The sequence below is a fragment of the Neodiprion pinetum genome, chromosome 4, assembly GCF_021155775.2.
Source record: "Neodiprion pinetum isolate iyNeoPine1 chromosome 4, iyNeoPine1.2, whole genome shotgun sequence".
In the NCBI taxonomy this organism is placed as follows: domain Eukaryota; kingdom Metazoa; phylum Arthropoda; class Insecta; order Hymenoptera; family Diprionidae; genus Neodiprion; species Neodiprion pinetum.
In genome coordinates, this window is record NC_060235.2 from 32,946,966 (window position 1) to 32,964,187 (window position 17,222).

General features: G+C 38.8%; 3 protein-coding genes across 6 annotated transcripts; 1 reads left to right on the plus strand and 2 right to left on the minus strand.

Annotated features, from left to right (window-relative positions):
- The first annotated feature begins 89 nt into the window (after window positions 1-89).
- Window positions 90-6,665, plus strand: egg (SET domain bifurcated histone lysine methyltransferase eggless). Of its 2 annotated transcripts, none has more exons than XM_046623396.1 (15): window positions 90-179; window positions 994-1,024; window positions 1,174-1,439; window positions 1,660-1,789; window positions 1,888-2,031; window positions 2,162-2,523; window positions 2,698-2,927; window positions 3,059-3,464; window positions 3,519-3,803; window positions 3,917-4,264; window positions 4,378-4,545; window positions 4,646-4,954; window positions 5,043-5,308; window positions 5,400-5,730; window positions 5,833-6,665. In XM_046623396.1, the coding sequence occupies exons 1-15, from the start codon at window positions 105-107 to the stop codon at window positions 6,037-6,039; spliced, it is 3,558 nt and encodes a 1,185-aa protein (XP_046479352.1). In that variant the 5' UTR covers window positions 90-104; the 3' UTR covers window positions 6,040-6,665. The 2 variants fall into 2 exon arrangements, with proteins under 2 accessions (XP_046479352.1, XP_046479354.1); XM_046623398.2 differs by lacking the exon at window positions 90-179 and adding an exon at window positions 429-701.
- LOC124217571 (myotrophin) lies at window positions 6,399-11,364 on the minus strand. Of its 3 annotated transcripts, XM_069135151.1 has the most exons (4): window positions 9,062-9,380; window positions 8,351-8,886; window positions 7,609-7,719; window positions 6,399-7,121 (listed from the first exon to the last, which is right to left on the minus strand). In XM_069135151.1, exons 2-4 carry the CDS (start codon window positions 8,417-8,419, stop codon window positions 6,945-6,947), a joined length of 357 nt encoding a protein of 118 aa, XP_068991252.1. In that variant the 5' UTR covers window positions 8,420-8,886; window positions 9,062-9,380; the 3' UTR covers window positions 6,399-6,944. The 3 variants fall into 3 exon arrangements, with proteins under 3 accessions (XP_068991252.1, XP_046479362.1, XP_046479363.1); XM_046623406.2 differs by lacking the exons at window positions 8,351-8,886; window positions 9,062-9,380 and adding an exon at window positions 11,154-11,364; XM_046623407.2 differs by having other exon boundaries at window positions 8,351-9,380.
- A 1,290-nt stretch (window positions 11,365-12,654) lies between these two features.
- LOC124217570 (uncharacterized) lies at window positions 12,655-16,145 on the minus strand. The gene is made up of 2 exons (XM_046623405.2): window positions 15,919-16,145; window positions 12,655-13,658 (listed from the first exon to the last, which is right to left on the minus strand). The coding sequence occupies exons 1-2, from the start codon at window positions 16,037-16,039 to the stop codon at window positions 13,294-13,296; spliced, it is 486 nt and encodes a 161-aa protein (XP_046479361.1). The 5' UTR covers window positions 16,040-16,145; the 3' UTR covers window positions 12,655-13,293.
- Window positions 16,146-17,222: the final 1,077 nt, after the last annotated feature.

Genomic DNA, 17,222 nt, shown 5'->3' on the forward strand with positions numbered 1-17,222 from the left:
TCTCGAGGTGTGTTCGTGAAATGCAGGATCTCTTCCTGCTTCGCCGGTTCGCTATTCGTCCCTTCTGGTCGCTACTTGCCTACTAATCAATTTTTACACATTCTATGCTAGTGGGAAAAGTGCGAAAACAACAAACCCCATCGCGTTCGACTATTCGGTTGCGTACTAAACATTTTGGGGTAATTCGATCGGTGTTTTAACTAGTTAGTTTATACACATCCGGTTCGTAACGGCAACCCAGCTGTAACCCGACTCCAACTCGACTGAAACTCAATTCAAACCCGAACCTGACTTGACTCTAACCCTCGATGTAAACGCACTCAACGCAACATTTTAATTGGTGTTACGTGACAGTATTATTATCATACATGTAATATTTTATAAAAATTACTGAATCCATTTACTTTTATTTGAACTTTGTTTCGTCTTAGAGGGCGCTACGAAATCGGAAACATAAAAACCGCGAGCGTTGGCTCTCTCTCTGCTTACGCCGACCTGTCAGACCAAGGCAGTCAGGCAGTTCGGGCCACTTCGGGCGGTACATTGATACGTATCACGATTCATGGACGAACCTACATATATACACATATATTGAACCTGCGAATGTTTTATTGCGCCGCGCTAAGCGCTCCGTTTACTCGTTTTGCACTGACGCTCATGACAAATAGATCAAAAGGAAGTTCCAATGATTAGTAAAAATTGTATTGAATTTGTGAATAATAACGTAATTTTATTATAAAAAAGTTTGTACGCATACATACTGCCGAACATGATGCTCTAAAACATTAGAAATAACGTTTGGTTGTTTCATTCTGTTTCGAAAATTTAACCTTTAATCAACTAGCTAGAAGATATTGAATGATATTTCATACTAATGTGTGCGTGCGTGTATTTTATTATAAAATTAATTTCTTTGAGGGTCCATAAAGAGCACCCTCAAATATTTATTTATCAATTTCAATAGCCCGATATTTACGAATTTCTAACATACAGGCTTATGTAAATCAACTTGTAGCTGAAAAATGTAAGCATAATATTTTCTGTTGTAAGTTTTGAAACACTCAAATCTTTACAGAATTCACTTTCTACAGATTTTTATCATGTGCGGTATAAAATATTTCTTAAATATTACCTGGAATGAGTGTGCCAATTCTACACGAAGCTTACTTCCAGATTCGATTCTTACAATTATGGCTGGAGCCGAAGATATGGAAGTCATTGAGCTTGGCTCTGACGATGAGCAACCAGCTACGAAAAACAGAAAAAATAGATCAGCTAACAGTTTTAACAACAATTGTATTAACTTCAAGTGCAAGTCTGGAATAAATATGAAATCGGCACCTTCGTTTGCTTGTATATTTTATGGTTCAGCTGCAACAAAAAAAAAGAAACGATTCATATGTGAAGCATGCTTAGATGCTGCGCTTAGTCATCAAGAGGTCAGTCTTACTAGTCATCTGCAATTATAACACCAAGTTTATTTACTTTAAAGTTTAGTTTGCTAAATCACAGTTATAGATGAAATTTGTCATTGAAAACTAGCTACACTAAAAAAGTAATTCTAAAACAACTCCACCTTTTGGACTTTCAGCTGTTTCGATTCTGTCATGTGAAATATATAGGTCTAAGCTGTGCAGTCAGATTTGCTTTTGTTTTCAGAGTCTAGTGGATTGTCTTTTGAATCGGAAGCCACTTTTAGAATGTGATTTTCCAGATCACACTATGGAAGTAGAAATATCAGATAGTGATGATTCGGATAATGATGAAGTCAATGGACCAGAGGAGGAAGGTACCATATTGGAATATCTCTGATTCTTAAATTTAAAGAAACTCCGCAATCGAAGTAATTGACTTTTCAGATTCAGCGTTATTTTCAAAAATTTTCAGATGACTACATACCTGAGGATGTTCTGCTAGATATGGAAGAAAAGATGGATAGTGCTTTATCAACGATATTTAAAAAGTATGATATCGACTACCAAATTGAACAAGCTAATATTGTATTGAAGCAACAGTGGAATAAGATAGATGGTAAGTTCTCGAGAGTTGGAAATGAGGGAAACCTTGAAATCTAATGTATTTCTAACGATTTTGTTCAGTATCAATATCACAGTACTACTACTTAACTATTCAGTGATGTGAACGAACAAACGGCTTGCAGAAACCAATGAAGAAATAGACAAAAGTTTATCGAAAATGATGTGCGAAATGGACAAGTTGCGGAATCGTCTATATGACGAGTTCAAACCACAGATTAAAATGCTTCAAGAGATTGATATAGATTCAGATTCTACAGAAATTCCTAACTATCCACTTGTCGCAACGAAGAAAGTCACTCAAATGCGTGCTCCACCAGTTCCAGCTTCTGAGAGTCAGCCAGAAATTTTACCACTTGATGGAATCGAGACTCAATTAGTCGTAGTTGATTTGCCACCTGCTGGCCAACTGATTAAGCCTATGCCAGACGTTGGAGATCTAGTATATATCATGAAACACCCACTGATGTCGTGGGTTAAGGGAAGGGTATGTAAAGCAAGGCATGGCTACATTTTCTGAAAAATTCAAGAGTTTAACCTCAACAGTGATGATTGTTCTAATTTTGATATATCTTCGTGACATCAAGTCTCCAAACTCCCAAAAATTTACGAAAATCTTTAGCTGTTATAATCACACTGGAACGTACATATTGATATGCAGATCCAATCGGTGCAATCGCGAAGCCCTTCGCAGTACCGTGTTAAGATATTAACAAAGAAGAACAATTCTGTGGTAAGAACAGTGATGGGTACACAACTTGCACTAGCAATACCGAGTTCTGTTCTTATACCTGTGGGTACTAGAATTGTAGCCATTTTCAAAGATGTGAATGCTTGCGGATACTATAGTGGAGTGATTGCAGAACCACCTAAATCAACAAATAAGTACAGGTAGGAGTGCAGTCAGTGATCACGTTAAGAGGAGAATCAATGAAATAAAAACCTCATCAGCTTTTCAAAGTTTTTGATTTGTGTAACTGAAAGTTGACTTGACTCGATTAATCTTTCAATTCATTGGACAGGTACTTGGTCTTTTTTGATGATGGATATGCTCAATATGTTATTCATAAACATATCCTAATAGTAAACGAATGGTCTTCTCGAGTATGGGAAGATGTGCCAAAAGAATCTCGGGAGTTTGTAAAAAAGTACATGGAATCGTATCCTGAAAGGCCAATGGTTAAATTGCAAACTGGTCAGGTGGTAAAGACTGAATGGAACGCAAAATGGTGGATTGCAAAAGTGATGCAAATTGATGCAAGTTTAGTGCAAATGTATTTTAATGCAGATGGAAGAACAGAGTGGATTTACAGAGGTTCTGCAAGATTGGGTCCTCTTTATGACGAATTACTTAAGGCAAACCTTAGACAGCATGGCCATCATGCTTCTCTTAACAACGCCAGTCATCGTTTCCCACCTGCAACAAACGTGAGTATAGCATGAATCTGCACATTTCCGCCTTACATTGAACATATTTTTCAGCGTAATAGTCTTCCCTATGTGGAATATACATCATTTAACATCGAACCAGATGACGAAGCACAATCTGGAAATCAAAAATCACAAAAAATTGTAGAAATACAAACCAGTGCAGGTGCAATTAGCGTTCCTGCAAGTACTACAGTTGCAATACAAGCCCCAACTCAAACACGCGCTGTTGCTAGAAAAAGTACTAGTAAAAAGCAACCCGTTATTGAAACTGCCAATTTACCTGTTACTATTAATGCTGGGACTGGAAGTAATATAAAACCTTCGCACAGTATTGTTGTAAGTTGTAATGAAACTTTGTCATTTTAATGAATGATGCTATTGATACAAGTGTTTTATTACATCACCAATGTACGATATGTTCTTCCAATAATGAAGTATTATTTCGGCAGTATTATCAAACGAAAAATAAGGTTCCGACGCGCGAATATGTACCCCACAAGTGTGGATCGAAGTGCGTTGAAGGAATAATGTCTCATACACCTGACAATCTCCGTGTCTATTCGCCTCTTTCAATACCGTTGCTTTGTGGTTGGAACCGACAACTATGCAAATACCCAAAACTGAAAAAGATAATACTTTACCAAGCTCCGTGTGGGATCCGCCTTCGTACAATAGAAGAATTGCACCAATACCTGCGGGTCACTGGCAGTCCTATGTCCGTGGATTTGTTTGATTTCGATTACTGGGTACATTGCCTAGCCGAGTTTGTATTAGACAAATGTTTCGTCAATATTAAGGTACATGTTACATCAATAAGTACAAGTAAATATAACTGACAAATTTCTGCAATAGTTAATACATTCTAGAATTGCGAATTTTTATTGAAATTCATAGACATTTCCCTTCTTAGGATCTCAGCTATGGCGTTGAAAACGTATTAATTCCATGTGTAAATGAATTGGATCATGCCTTGCCTGACACCATCAGATACAGTACGCAAAGGCAACCGACGGAAGGTGTTCATTTAAACTTAGATCCAGAATTTTTGTGTGGATGTGACTGCGAAGATGATTGTCAAGTGTGTATAAAAAAAAAGAAGGAATGCGGATTCTCAAATCCAAATTCATTACCTTCTACATGCGCAAGTGATCAAAGAAGTACTGAAATTTTATTTCCAGGATAAAGAAAAATGTGCATGCTGGCAATTGACTATACAGGGAGCTACCCTGGGTGGGAGAGTCCCCGACACTGCTGTTGGATACGTTTATAAAAGATTACCTGAAGCTGTAGCAACTGGCATCTATGAATGTAACTCACGATGTAAATGCTCCGTAAAAACCTGCTTGAACAGAGTGGTTCAGCACCCCCTCACTCTAAAATTACAAGTATTCAAAACAGGGTCACGGGGCTGGGGAATAAGGTGTTTGCACGATATTCCACTTGGATCATTTATTTGCATTTACGCAGGAACACTACTTACGGAACAGGTATATAACTTTGAATCACACAAAACATGAAAGTAAAATTTGGTAATATAGCAATTATACGCCAATCTATGAGCTATTCGTCCTATAGGGTGCTAACGAAGGAGGAAAAAATTACGGAGACGAATACCTTGCTGAACTGGATTACGTTGAGGCAGTAGAAGGGATTAAAGACGGTTATGAAAGCGACGTCTTGGATCCAGATATACAAAATGATACTGCGGATGAAAGTGGCAGAAAATCAAATGCAGTGAGTGAAGAAGATGAGGAAACAGCAAGGGAAACTCTAGACTCTGATGAAGACTTTAACATAGGAAAAAATATTGATCTTAATATGGACCCAGCTTCATCCATTAGGTGAGAAACCAAGTAGTAACCATAGTTAGACTAACGTATGCATATACATGTGCGAAAACGATTAATATCTTGATGTAATACGTTTTATTAGGAAACGGTTGAGAAAACGGAAGAAGAATGAAAGAGAAGATCAAGGTGGTTCAGAAGAAACTAGTGAAGATGGCAGTATGACTAAGGATTCCGAAAATGTTGTTTCAAAACCTATAGTCATTTCTCAAAATGAAAAAGCAGATTGTGATCTTATTACTATAAGTGACGATGACGAAGATATTAGAAGAGAGCCAAGCAGGTTTGAACCAAGCGTAAAACCAGCTCAATTAAGTTCCTCTCAATCAAAATCTGTGAGAGAATATTTCGGTGAAGACGAAGCTGTATATATTATGGATGCAAAGACAACAGGAAATATTGGACGATACCTTAATGTAAGTTCCTTACAGTATCAGTCCTGTTAAATTTTATACCTATTTGATAATCCCTGATCACAATTGCAACTATTGACATTTTATTCTATTTATTATTTTCAGCACTCTTGTGATCCGAACGTATTTGTTCAAAATGTATTCGTAGATACTCATGACGTCCGATTTCCTTGGGTAGCGTTCTTTGCCCTTAACTATATAAGATCGGGCCAAGAACTTACCTGGAATTATAATTACGACGTAGGAAGTATTCCTGGGAAAGTAATCATATGCAGATGTGGAAGCTCTAATTGCAGAGGTCGTCTTTTGTAAATTTAGCTAATGTAAGACAAAGAATCTTTACATCATGTTTTATTCCTCTACTCCATAGCTCAACGACTCATTCAAGTGACAAAACTTTGGAGTACGAAATAATCACTTGATCTATATTTTAATGCAGATATAGCACTTAGTCTTATCCAGTAAATCCAATGTAAAATGTTATCCGGAATTTTAAATTCAGTGTTATGAGTTAATAATAAAAAGTATTTGATTTTTAGAACGTACAAGACAAAAAAAAGTGACTATATAATTTTTTGTTAATAATTACTATCAATATCCAAATCCTTCTTGTAGTATGTCAAAAAAAAAAAAATGCTGTCAATGGTTGGTCAGTTTTAATTCAATCAATATTATAGCGCAAATCTCTTTTTTATTATTAAAAATACGAAGTACATCAATAAAGCGTACTATTATAACTTGTCCACCTAGCGAATTGTTCTCATTTTGAAGCTCTAGGTTGAATAAAATAGCAAACCTAATCAGCGAGTTTAAATAACACATTTAACAGATAAAAATTTCGTCGCATTTAACAATAGAACTAATGCAAGTAAAGTAACCATTGGTCAAAGCACATTGATAGTTACTTGGAGGCATCACACAAAATGTTAAAATTATAAGTTTTTACAAAAATTAGGCAATATTTGTATAGCTATGCCAAAATAATTGACAGGTTTTCCTTTTACATAAACTCGTTGTGGATATTTCAGTAAACTCTACACCAGCATAAAAAATAATATATTATATAATCCTAATATTAGCGCTCATCTACCCTTCTTTAGAATACATACAGTAGTCTATAGCAATTTGACATGCTGAAAGTGAATAAAAGCAATGGTAATCTCCTATGAGGAACATAAAGAACTAAAATTAAAACTTGACGATTATTTGATTCACTGCTAGTGAGATTTAAGCAGCTGTTTGATTTCGTCCTTCTCAGCTGCCTCAAGGTAACTCGTACCATCTGGCGTCGAACCATCAGGATTTGCCCCTCTTTCGAGTAATAATTTCACGCAATTCGTGTGTCCTTCCCAAATCGCTGCTAAAAGAGTTGTAATTCCGTGTTTGTCTGTTGCCTGTATAATTTATAACATTATTAGCACTATATCACATCATGAAAATAGTCTTTCACTGTCCTGCTTAAAGACTACTTTACCCTAAATTTATTCAATACGATCACCCTTCTAATTATACTATTATTGTTTCTTCTATTCGTTAACTGGTCCACCAGGTATTCCCAGAGATAGGATAAAGCTAAACTTTACAAATCTATAGTGCAAGTGCAATTTACTATATTTTTTCATGGAAAATTTTGTCTACATCGTCTCAGAGCTAAATCCCCTCTTAAATAGGTTTTGATGAGCAGAATGACAATTTTTAAACAATAGAAGTTTAAATGCCGAGTTACAAAGCTGTAACGATTTCTGAGATATGGTTAGTCGGAAATTAGAAATTATTATTCCGCTAAGTCTGATCTTCCAGAATCAAGGGATTTGCTAATTGAATACTGCCTAAGTATTCAGTACCCTCATGTAAGTAGACAGAAAAATGTATCAAACTCACATTTGCATCAGCTCCCTTTTCCAAAAGGTATCTGAGCACGTCACCTTGGCCATAATCAGCAGCATAATGTAACGGTGTTCTCCCATCGATCATTTGATTCACGTCTATATCCTGCCGGTAATAACATCATATTACGATCACAGTATTACAGTAACATGTCTTTCAATTAAAACTTATTTTCTGTAATGGCAAATCATTATGCTATTACATAAAAATAAGGGGTCTTCCGAAATTGCTGATTTCAATTAAAATTTTGTGAAGCTGATAAAGTTGTTGATTTTTAAGTAGGATGATGATCAACACGCGTCGAAGCAGTGAAGATTTCTTCAAGTCTCGCCAACATGACTATTGTATATTGTTACTTCTTGGCCGTACTAGAAAACATGTTCTATAATTATTGATGGAGTGGTCAGAAAAATAAACCTGTCTGAATGAGTTGAAAATCCAAGAACTTGGCAATGTCGGACATACGGATAGTAGAATAGTGACAGATTTGAGAGAAACCCGCTATTCGTAAAGCTCAAGGAACGCCTGCGATTACGGATAATTCTGACAACCAACCTACAGTGTTATCAGGATGACAGATGAAGAAATGAGTTCAGCTATTGACGTAAAAATGTTATTCCAGCTTGTGAAATTATCAACTCGTGGAATAAAGCTATCAAATTCAAATAGCGGGAAAGAAATTGTCGGCTAAGATGAAATTAAATAAATTATTTGCAGCGGTAAATGTCACACGAACCTTGTTCTCGACAATGTCCCGTACTTGATCAAGATCTCCATTTTTGATCCCCCAAACCAGTTCGCTCATTTTTATTGTTGTTTAATAACGACTCTGAAATATCGTAAAAATACTGCGGAATATATATTTAAGTTTTTTTAAACCTCTTGTCACTAGACATGAAACGAAATTGGTTAAGCGTTGATTTCCACCGAGAACGTAGCTCCGAGTCAGGAAATAATTGCCCGTCAACGATTGCCAATATGGCAACATTAAAATCGACGTCGTATCGAAAATTTTCTTATGCCTTCAATTTTCGCCGAATGGTATGCCTGCTCTGTGGATAATCATCGACACATCGTCGAGATGATTCAACTCCTCCAGCTCACTGACACATATCAATTTCAATACAGAAATTCAAATTATAAGTTTCTGCTTGTTGAACATGCACGTTTCATCAGAATGAGAACTTGCAGACTTAGAAGACATTTTATTTCATTCTATAGGTCCCTAATATCTTGAAACGAACCGACCGATTGGAACGATATTCAAGACAACTGCAAACAATGAAAACCCATTAGTTTTTCTTCAGAATAAATTCCTTAGTGTAATCTAAAATTGTGAAGGTTGGCAGTTGAGTTGGTCATTCAAAATGTTGGCAGAGACGTTGATGCCATATCTTAGAAAATAAATCTAGGAAAACTAATGTTTCACAAAATGACACAAAAGTACCATTGAAATAATCCCATCATAAATATCGAATTTATATTTTCCGTAAACCAAGCTCTTCGTGCAAGAAATTAGCTGACTGCGTAAATTACATGGGGTAATTCCAATATTTACGTAGTATACAGAGCAGCTTTCTATAGGAATGTCCAAAGGGTCCAAAGCGGAAGTAACGCCTTGCATAGGAAAATCCGAACAACATGAACCGATCACTTCTCCTTTCAGCAATGCACAATACCGTAATCAACCGAGGTTCAGCCTTGATCTGGCCAACTAAAAGATATCGATGTATACATATGGGTGAGTTCCTTCGGTGCAGAAACAGATAACAAAGAGGTGTGGTCTGCGGTGGAGAACGAGGTTGAAGTGAATGCTGCTCTACCGGTGACTGGTTTGTATATTTATTATCAGACAAAGCATCAAAGGCGTCGAAGCTTTTTTAGGAGTTTGCTACTGTACCTCCGTGCGGCAGTGACACTTGGTAATTTGGATACTTAAAATTAAATCAATTTTTTATTAGCGCTATAACAAACACCCACCATCAGCGTAACCGGTTTTTTCTTCTGTCCCCCTTACTCACTTCCTTATTGCTTATTTTTTTTTAAAACTAATTATAATAATGCTCCTTAACCAGTACACACGTGTACACTTAAACTGCAACGCACACACACAAATTACGAACCATTGCCAATGTAACCATGACATTTCGAATGCAAATATAAATGTTACGACTTTGATACATAATTATTGTCAATGTTTTTATACCCTTTATCACATTCGCCGAAGTTCAATCGTTCTATAAATTTGGATGTCGAAATTCTTCCGTATTAATCAGTTATTATGTTTTCACTACAAGCCACTCAAATCGACGATAGTATAAGCGTACGGTATAAACTCGTGTATGTCTACATAACTTTCTTAATCACCTACACACACACAGCCGTTTAGCGCGAACGATTATCATTCATACTCAAATTAAATATAATTACTGACACAAAGCTTCCTGGAAAATATTGCACATGGTGTCTTATTGGTAACAACAGCTGCACAGATCTTTCATTCATTTGTAAGTCCGTACGAGGCAAGCTATATTGAAATGGCAGGAGTGTATAAGTATAGTTTCTCTCTAATAGCTCGGTAATAATTCGAATTGCAACACGAGGGTAATTCCTCAGAGTTAACTTTAAACCGTTTACTGCAGGTAACACGGATTGAAACAGCAGTACGATACAGTCATACCGAGGAAAAAATATTGCAAGTATTAGAATTAGACACGTCAAATAGAATTGCACTCTCTAACTAATTGCAATAACCGAGCACAAGATGTAACGGCGCTTGTAATATAACATCTGTAGAAAATTTGACGTCGCTACAAGTTTCACGGGGTAATAGACCTCTACTCTTGAAAATTTTCTCTCTTCATCTCGTCTGACTAACAAAATTTCGTTACAATTATTTGTAGGGTGGAAAGTTTTACATATTCGTCCCTTGATCTATGTTCCGGTAAAAAATCTACTCGTGCTCTACGTAGAAAACTATATCTACCAGCTGTATACGAGACCGTAGAATTAAGAAATATCTGCAAGACACATATAATTCTCTCGGTCAGAATGGAATATTACCCGATGGTTAGAGGCGGTAAGAAGCAGCGGGGTTTTCACCAGGTGCATATTCTTTTCGCACCTTCTCAAACACAGGTCTCTCTGTCTCATTTCTATGCCTGAGATATTCCGCGTGCAAACTTTGTCTGGAATAGTTTGTCGTGAGTAATAATCGCTTTCGGAACATCGCCAGTTTGGATGAAGATTTTGTTCTCTTTGTCTCTTTTTTTTCTTCAATGCAAAAAAGATCATACGGACTGTCTATTTTAATTCCGAGGACTTGATATTGATGATAATGAAATATGAAAAGTAATCCACGTCTCGGAAATCACTGCAGTATGCAACGAGCCTACAAATCGTTGCGGCAGAACAGGAATTGTATCGGTGTGCCCGCGCTGACTCATAATTCGATAGAGCTTTGCGTCATGCGTGTGCATATATATACATGTATAGTATACGCATATGTATGCATATAGACATGCTACGCACAAACTTACCATGTTCGGCGTTGTGATTCTTGAATAACTCTCACTTATGCCTCCCACTTGGCCGATGCACATATGTATAATACACGAGGTAGGTGTTGCCCCCGTTTCTAGCATCTGCAGGAATATCCCCAAGACGTCTCTCGCAAAGTGAGTGCAAACTTACTAAAGTGTAGGTACTGTACGACTATACATAAGTAAAAAAGACTTTCACGCGAAAGTACGGGTACGGATCGTGAGGACCGTATGCCGTGCAAAGCAAACGTCTCAAGTGTAATAACGCGTACTTATTGCGGAAGGTGGATTGTAATCATGTTCATTTCTTTTAGTCATGGTACACAAACATGTGGAGTGGGTTTAATTTCTTGCAGACACAATGCACCTTACATACCTACAATTAATACGTGTGTACGGTATATACAACTCTGCAACGAGGAGCGAACTTTTACTTTAGCATCGAAAGGCGAACCGCGGTATAGAGAGGTGAAAAAAATAAATAAAAATTCACGGAACTCTACAAGCTGGATCACTTTCGATTCCGCTCAGCACCCGGTCGTGTATCGCTTATCCAGACGCCTTAGCTATATCGTAAAGTACACTGGGTCGAATAAGAAAATCAGGAGAATAAAAAAAAGCAAACGTTTATAATAAACTTTGTTCAAGCAATCAACGTACATATACGCATGTATGCAGGTACACGAAATGGCTCGACTTGCTTTGCTTTCGTGGCCTATTTCACGTTCGCGGTTCACGGTTCACGGCTTACGCAATCCAAATTACTTTATTTATACCCGCCTGTCTTGAAATTTAAATGTCGACTGTATCCTGAGGAAACGACTTCCTGTAAATCGTATTTCCAAGCCTAAACGACATCTTTTTCTGAGTATGTCAAAAATTACACAGCGCTCTTATATAACTGTGCCGAACCACTTTTGGGTCAAAGGAAACTTCAAATCCCTGACTGCAGGTATGAAATGGTAATGCAATTTCTTTCCAAACATTAAAAAACATCACGCAAGTAGCACGTATTTCAGTTTTTCCATTTCAACAGCGTCACGTACAAATATCGCGCAAACAAGGTGCTACCTGAATTAAAATACATATTTAAAAACCTGCATGCGTGATCATAATATCCGCAAGCCTACCTAAACGCAATGAGGCGCGACCGTGACCGTGACTGGTACGTTTTTGTCACGGTGCGTTGTGGGCGGGATTGTTAAACACTTTAAATTTTCCTTTTTCATTGACGTTTGTATTCTGTAATGGAACAAATAAATCGATACAGTCGGAATCACACAGCGTGAGCAAAACGATGAGTTTATAACGTTCTCTGGTTATTCACGAATGCGAGTATTCCAATATATTTTATCAATCGTGTGCCGAATTTTTTCTATCTCTCGCTGTTTGACGCTACTGTAGATGGGAAGGAATCGAGACTAAATTGTAGGAGGGATTTGAAAATGACGGGTTATCGGGACGGAGCGATAATAATACAGAACAATACCCCAATGAGTATATTATTAAATAAGTATTAATTCAATTAATCACATAAAGTTACAATCACACATGTTTACAGTACACTGCAGCGCTCGTTCCAAGCTGCACATTGAACAGTATTTCGATATCTGACTGCGGTTGTGATAACCCCGAATACGTGGATGATTTGTGGTCGTTGTGCATAATAATGCATAATCGCACAAGGATACAAAATATTGGTCAATTTGCGACCGACTCCAGTCGGCTAAGATGCTATTGCAATATCAATACGTAATATGTATATGTGTATAATTATAGTTTATAAATTCAGAGAATCTTGCCGGAAAATTCAAGTATAAGTAGAATATGTAAAATAATCGTTGAAATCGTATTCTCATGGACGGAATACATGAGTGAGATTTAGTCAAGAAACTAGAGGACTCGTAATTTACTGTCACAATTGTTGCACGGTATCTAATGAATTTTGGGGCGAGGTCGAAACATCGTACATAATATATTATCGATTTTATTTACAAACAACGGTCTCCGGACGAAGTTTCATCACAGTACGGACGTAGAGTCAGATTCGTTGATCGAAGAATCACGCAGCGGAAGCCGTACCGTGCTGGGGAACGTAATGTTTGGGGGAAGGGCGAGAGTTTTGGGACAAATAATTTTAAGCTTTGGGGGTTGTGCTTGAGGCGGCGGCGGCGGCGGCAGCTTTTTCTGCGGCTTCGACCTCAGCGGCGGTCGCCGGTGCGACGGTTGGGATTTCGGGATACTCGAGCTTGGCTCCCTCCTCGCACTCAAAGATGGGACAACAGTCGGGGAAGCTCGCGGTCTTGTTCGTCTTGTCGGAGAGCTTGCACTTGGGGTTGCTCTTTGGTAGGGGTCCGCAATCCTCGACGAGCTCAAGCAGTATCTCGGAGTTTCCTTCGGCGGCTACACAGGTCGAACGTCCGCAGAAAGGTGCGAGTTCCCAGGACTGACCAACCTCGATGGTAGCGCAACGGGTCGAGGCGAAGCAGACGCCCGGGAAATCTGGAACATCGAAACAATTCAGGGTCACTATTTGTCATTGCCGATCGACCGTGCGCCGAGAGGACGCTGATCCAGCCGTGGTATCGATGCGTATTGACGATCGAGAGGTATATTGGCGAAGAGATCTATATGGAGGTGCGGAGCGTGATGCAGTTGCACTAGAAACTCAAGGAGAGACACTTTCACTGCCATTATGCGAACGTTTGTGCGACCTACGTCGACTCAAGTCTCGTGTCTGACCGCGGATTACGCACTATTTATTAATCGGTAAAACAGCAAACGCGAACTGGATCTGCATGAGCGAAACGTGTGTGTACAACGCGGATTCTGATCGTTGCATGCATGCACGAACGTTGGCCGAGTGCATGGCCGTGGAAGTAATTTACGAGTGGGAGAAGAATGAACGCGAATGTATTTACCGATCTGGAAGTTTTCCTGAGGATTATACTGTAGGATCATGACGATCTATCTGTTAATTCATAAGAAAACTCGATCAGTATATAGAATTGTTCTATTAAGTTTTATTTTTTCAGCTTTATAGCCCACGAAAATTAACTTTCGACTGGACGGTTGAAGTGAAAGGAGATTTTTGGATCCGTCTTTCTTGTCGCTAGACCAGATGAAGGTGTTTTTTTTTTCTACTTTTTCACAGACTACGATGTCGCCCGCATGGGACACCGGTAGTCATAGAACTGCAACGCTTGAATAATTGATGAGATAATAAGTATATACGCGAAAAGCGTAACTTGGTCGTTAACATTCAGCCATCGTTTGCGGAATGGAATAATCGTGTCTGGTCACGCGTCACGTCTGCACGGCTTCACGGAAGCTCTCAAATTGTTGGCGGAATGAAGAGCGGGTATCAGGATTTGTGTCTGGAGACACGATTTGAATCGAAATATCATATTTTGTACACATATTGCCGAAAAAACGAGTTTGACCAGCGGCTGTGAAATGAAACGAAGAAAGGCGAAAGTGCACGCCAGCGTGATCATATAACGGCGGCTGTATATAAGTGACAAAGAAATTTTCTCTTTGGCAATGGTCATTACCAACGATGAATTTGCATTAACAATTTTGTCCGTTGACATGCTCGCTACTTCGAATACACCGACTTTCACGCTTGAAAGAAGGAGAAACCCGCGGTGATTTACCCGATCGTCGTTTGTTCGAATTGACATCACGCGATTATTTCACGTACGCGGCTTAACGCAAACTCGTGACACTTGAGAAACTGGGTCTGACCTTAAGGATAAGTATCGCGTACCGACGACTAACTTCAACTGGGTCAATGCAGTTTAAGATTTACCTAAGTAGGCGCAAACTCGCTCGTTGGAATGACAAGGATCGCTTCTGTGATAAATCTGAATCAATCGCTGATCCAGTTTTTTTTCCAGCGGTTGATTGTGCGGAAATATACAGAAAAATATGCTCGATGTCCTTCTTTTCGTTCAGGGTCTGTTGCTTTGACTTGGCGTTGGAATAAACTATTTTGCATTCAATAATTCTCTCTGCTCCAGTTCAAGTTGAACGTTCTTATACCAATTACAGTTTTTAAGGTCTCATGATTGTCTACATTTTTATCGCATTCGGTTGAATGATTGAGAAAAAGAAACGGTCGAACATTATTCAGATGTGAAAGAATTGTAGACTCCCCTCTCCCCCCAATCGATCTGCATTATTTGAAGAAGTATTAGAATATATTTTTAGTTTCAAAATACGCTCATCCTCAACCGTCGATTCCCCTTTTGCAAAAAAAAAAATAATGATACAGCAATTCACTGGGTATTTTCGATGTCAAATCTCAATTTGCCTGTTTATGGTTTCCAAGTGGGTTCGATTCGAAAAGTGAAGAACAAGATTTCGATTTAGTCGGTGTTTCTGGCATAGCAAAGGATCTCGATTTGAAAGGGCCTGCCTGAGTTGAGAGTTTGAGCTCGTCGATCAGGTTTCAGTATTAAAAAGAGTGGATGAAGCAACGCGCGCTCTGAACGAGCATGCAGGAAAAAACTATAGACGAGTCTTATACTTGACCGAAAATAACATGATTGGCACTTTCTCTAATTGATGTACGCCGATAGAAAAGAGCATTACTATAATTGAGCTGCTGGTGCACGGTGTATAATTAAAAGAGAAAAAAAAGCACCGGGCCTTAAGAATACGTGCAGAGATTTAGGGAGCGAGGACCTATTACCGGCTCTGTGCGAAGGATGCGAGTTTTTCGATTTAACAAACGCACGGATACTTGAACAATACATACCGCGAAGAACATCGGCAGGAATGAGCCTGCGGAAGGTTTTGGGCCTTTCCTCTTCCTTCTTGTCTTCGGCCGACGCGTAGAATAGCGCGGCAACGAGGGTGATGGCTACGACGAACTTCATGATTCAAGCAACTCTGCGTTGGCGAGTTAGAAAGAAGCAGAGGAGACGCGGAGGCCCGAAGTCAAAAACGATCTGAGTGTGCACCGATTAAGACTGGTGGGCCTGATCGGCGTCCTGACGTTTTATACTCGAGCCCTGGGCGACGCCTCGACGCCTCGACGCCCCCCAGGAGTCCCCACCGAAAGTATCCTCTTACCCTACCTTCAAGACCGCCAAACGCTCCCGGAGACGTCTCCTTTGCCGAGTTGGCGCGCCTTCACCTCCAGACTGCTACGGGTAATCCGTGTCAGAATTATATTCACTAGCTCATCGATCGCGGTAATTTGCACTCGTAAATTGAAGAGAAAGATTACAAAACACTACAAGTGCCATTTTTTTCTTCCGAAAGTACGCATGTTAGGAGGCCAATGTTTACTGAGGACATTTTTTTTCTCTCACTAGCAGTTACAACCTTTTTCAATAATCCCCTTCAATTATCGTTCCCTTGCCATGTAATTCTGGTGCATTCGAGAGTGTAGATATCTAACTATTTTGTTTCGGGAAACATCGTTCGTCCTTTTTTGATTTTAAAACTTTAGTATTAAACGTATTAAGAAAAATCGAACATTGGAATAAGGTTTGATTCTGAATTCGGTTTGACCCTCTAATCTAGATGAATAACAAATCATATCGAGAATCGATTTTACTGGTAATTTTTCCAACCATCCGGCAGTAGGTATAATTAGCAACCGCTTGCGAGTTGCATCGTTTGCTCAGTTTATCATTGCACACAAACTGAAATCGTCATTCGACGGATATATGACCGAAGAATTTCGAATCCCAACAATTTTCGTCGCATCCTGTGCTTAGTTTCTCAATTAGCACAATAATGCGAGACGAGCTTCGGACGAAAGTGCATGAAATTTACATTGCTGCAAAAATTGGGAAATCATTTCATTACACTTCTTAAGCATAATGAAAACGCCTTTTGTCCCTGAGAATGGCCGGTGATTCGAAGGAGATTAGATCGCGATAGCTGCGGTAGAAAAAATATTGAATTCTATAGTCCGTATACCCTTTATTGGTGAATCAAGAGACTGCCTGCTATAGAATTACGCCTTGATCTACGCAGCTAGCTAAGCTGGCAATCGGTCCAGTTCATCAATAATTTCTAAGCCACTATACAGTAAAAGTGGGTCGATCA

What these genes read in the sequence shown, in the direction of transcription:
- egg (XM_046623396.1), top strand. Translation starts at nt 105, where the DNA reads ATGCTAGTGGGAAAAGTGCGAAAACAACAAACCCCATCGCGTTCGACT. An exon ending in TCAACTTGTAGCTGAAAAAT is followed by an intron (nt 1,025 to 1,173) that starts GTAAGCATAATA and finishes GCTTACTTCCAG; the next exon opens with ATTCGATTCTTACAATTATG. An exon ending in GACCCAGCTTCATCCATTAG is followed by an intron (nt 5,309 to 5,399) that starts GTGAGAAACCAA and finishes ACGTTTTATTAG; the next exon opens with GAAACGGTTGAGAAAACGGA.
- LOC124217571 (XM_046623406.2), bottom strand. Translation starts at nt 11,258, where the DNA reads ATGCTAGAAACGGGGGCAACACCTACCTCGTGTATTATACATATGTGC. An exon ending in GAATCACAACGCCGAACATG is followed by an intron (nt 7,720 to 11,153) that starts GTAAGTTTGTGC and finishes TATTACCGGCAG; the next exon opens with GATATAGACGTGAATCAAAT. An exon ending in AAAAGGGAGCTGATGCAAAT is followed by an intron (nt 7,122 to 7,608) that starts GTGAGTTTGATA and finishes TAAATTATACAG; the next exon opens with GCAACAGACAAACACGGAAT.
- LOC124217570 (XM_046623405.2), bottom strand. Translation starts at nt 16,039, where the DNA reads ATGAAGTTCGTCGTAGCCATCACCCTCGTTGCCGCGCTATTCTACGCG. An exon ending in TCCTGCCGATGTTCTTCGCG is followed by an intron (nt 13,659 to 15,918) that starts GTATGTATTGTT and finishes TCGATGTTCCAG; the next exon opens with ATTTCCCGGGCGTCTGCTTC.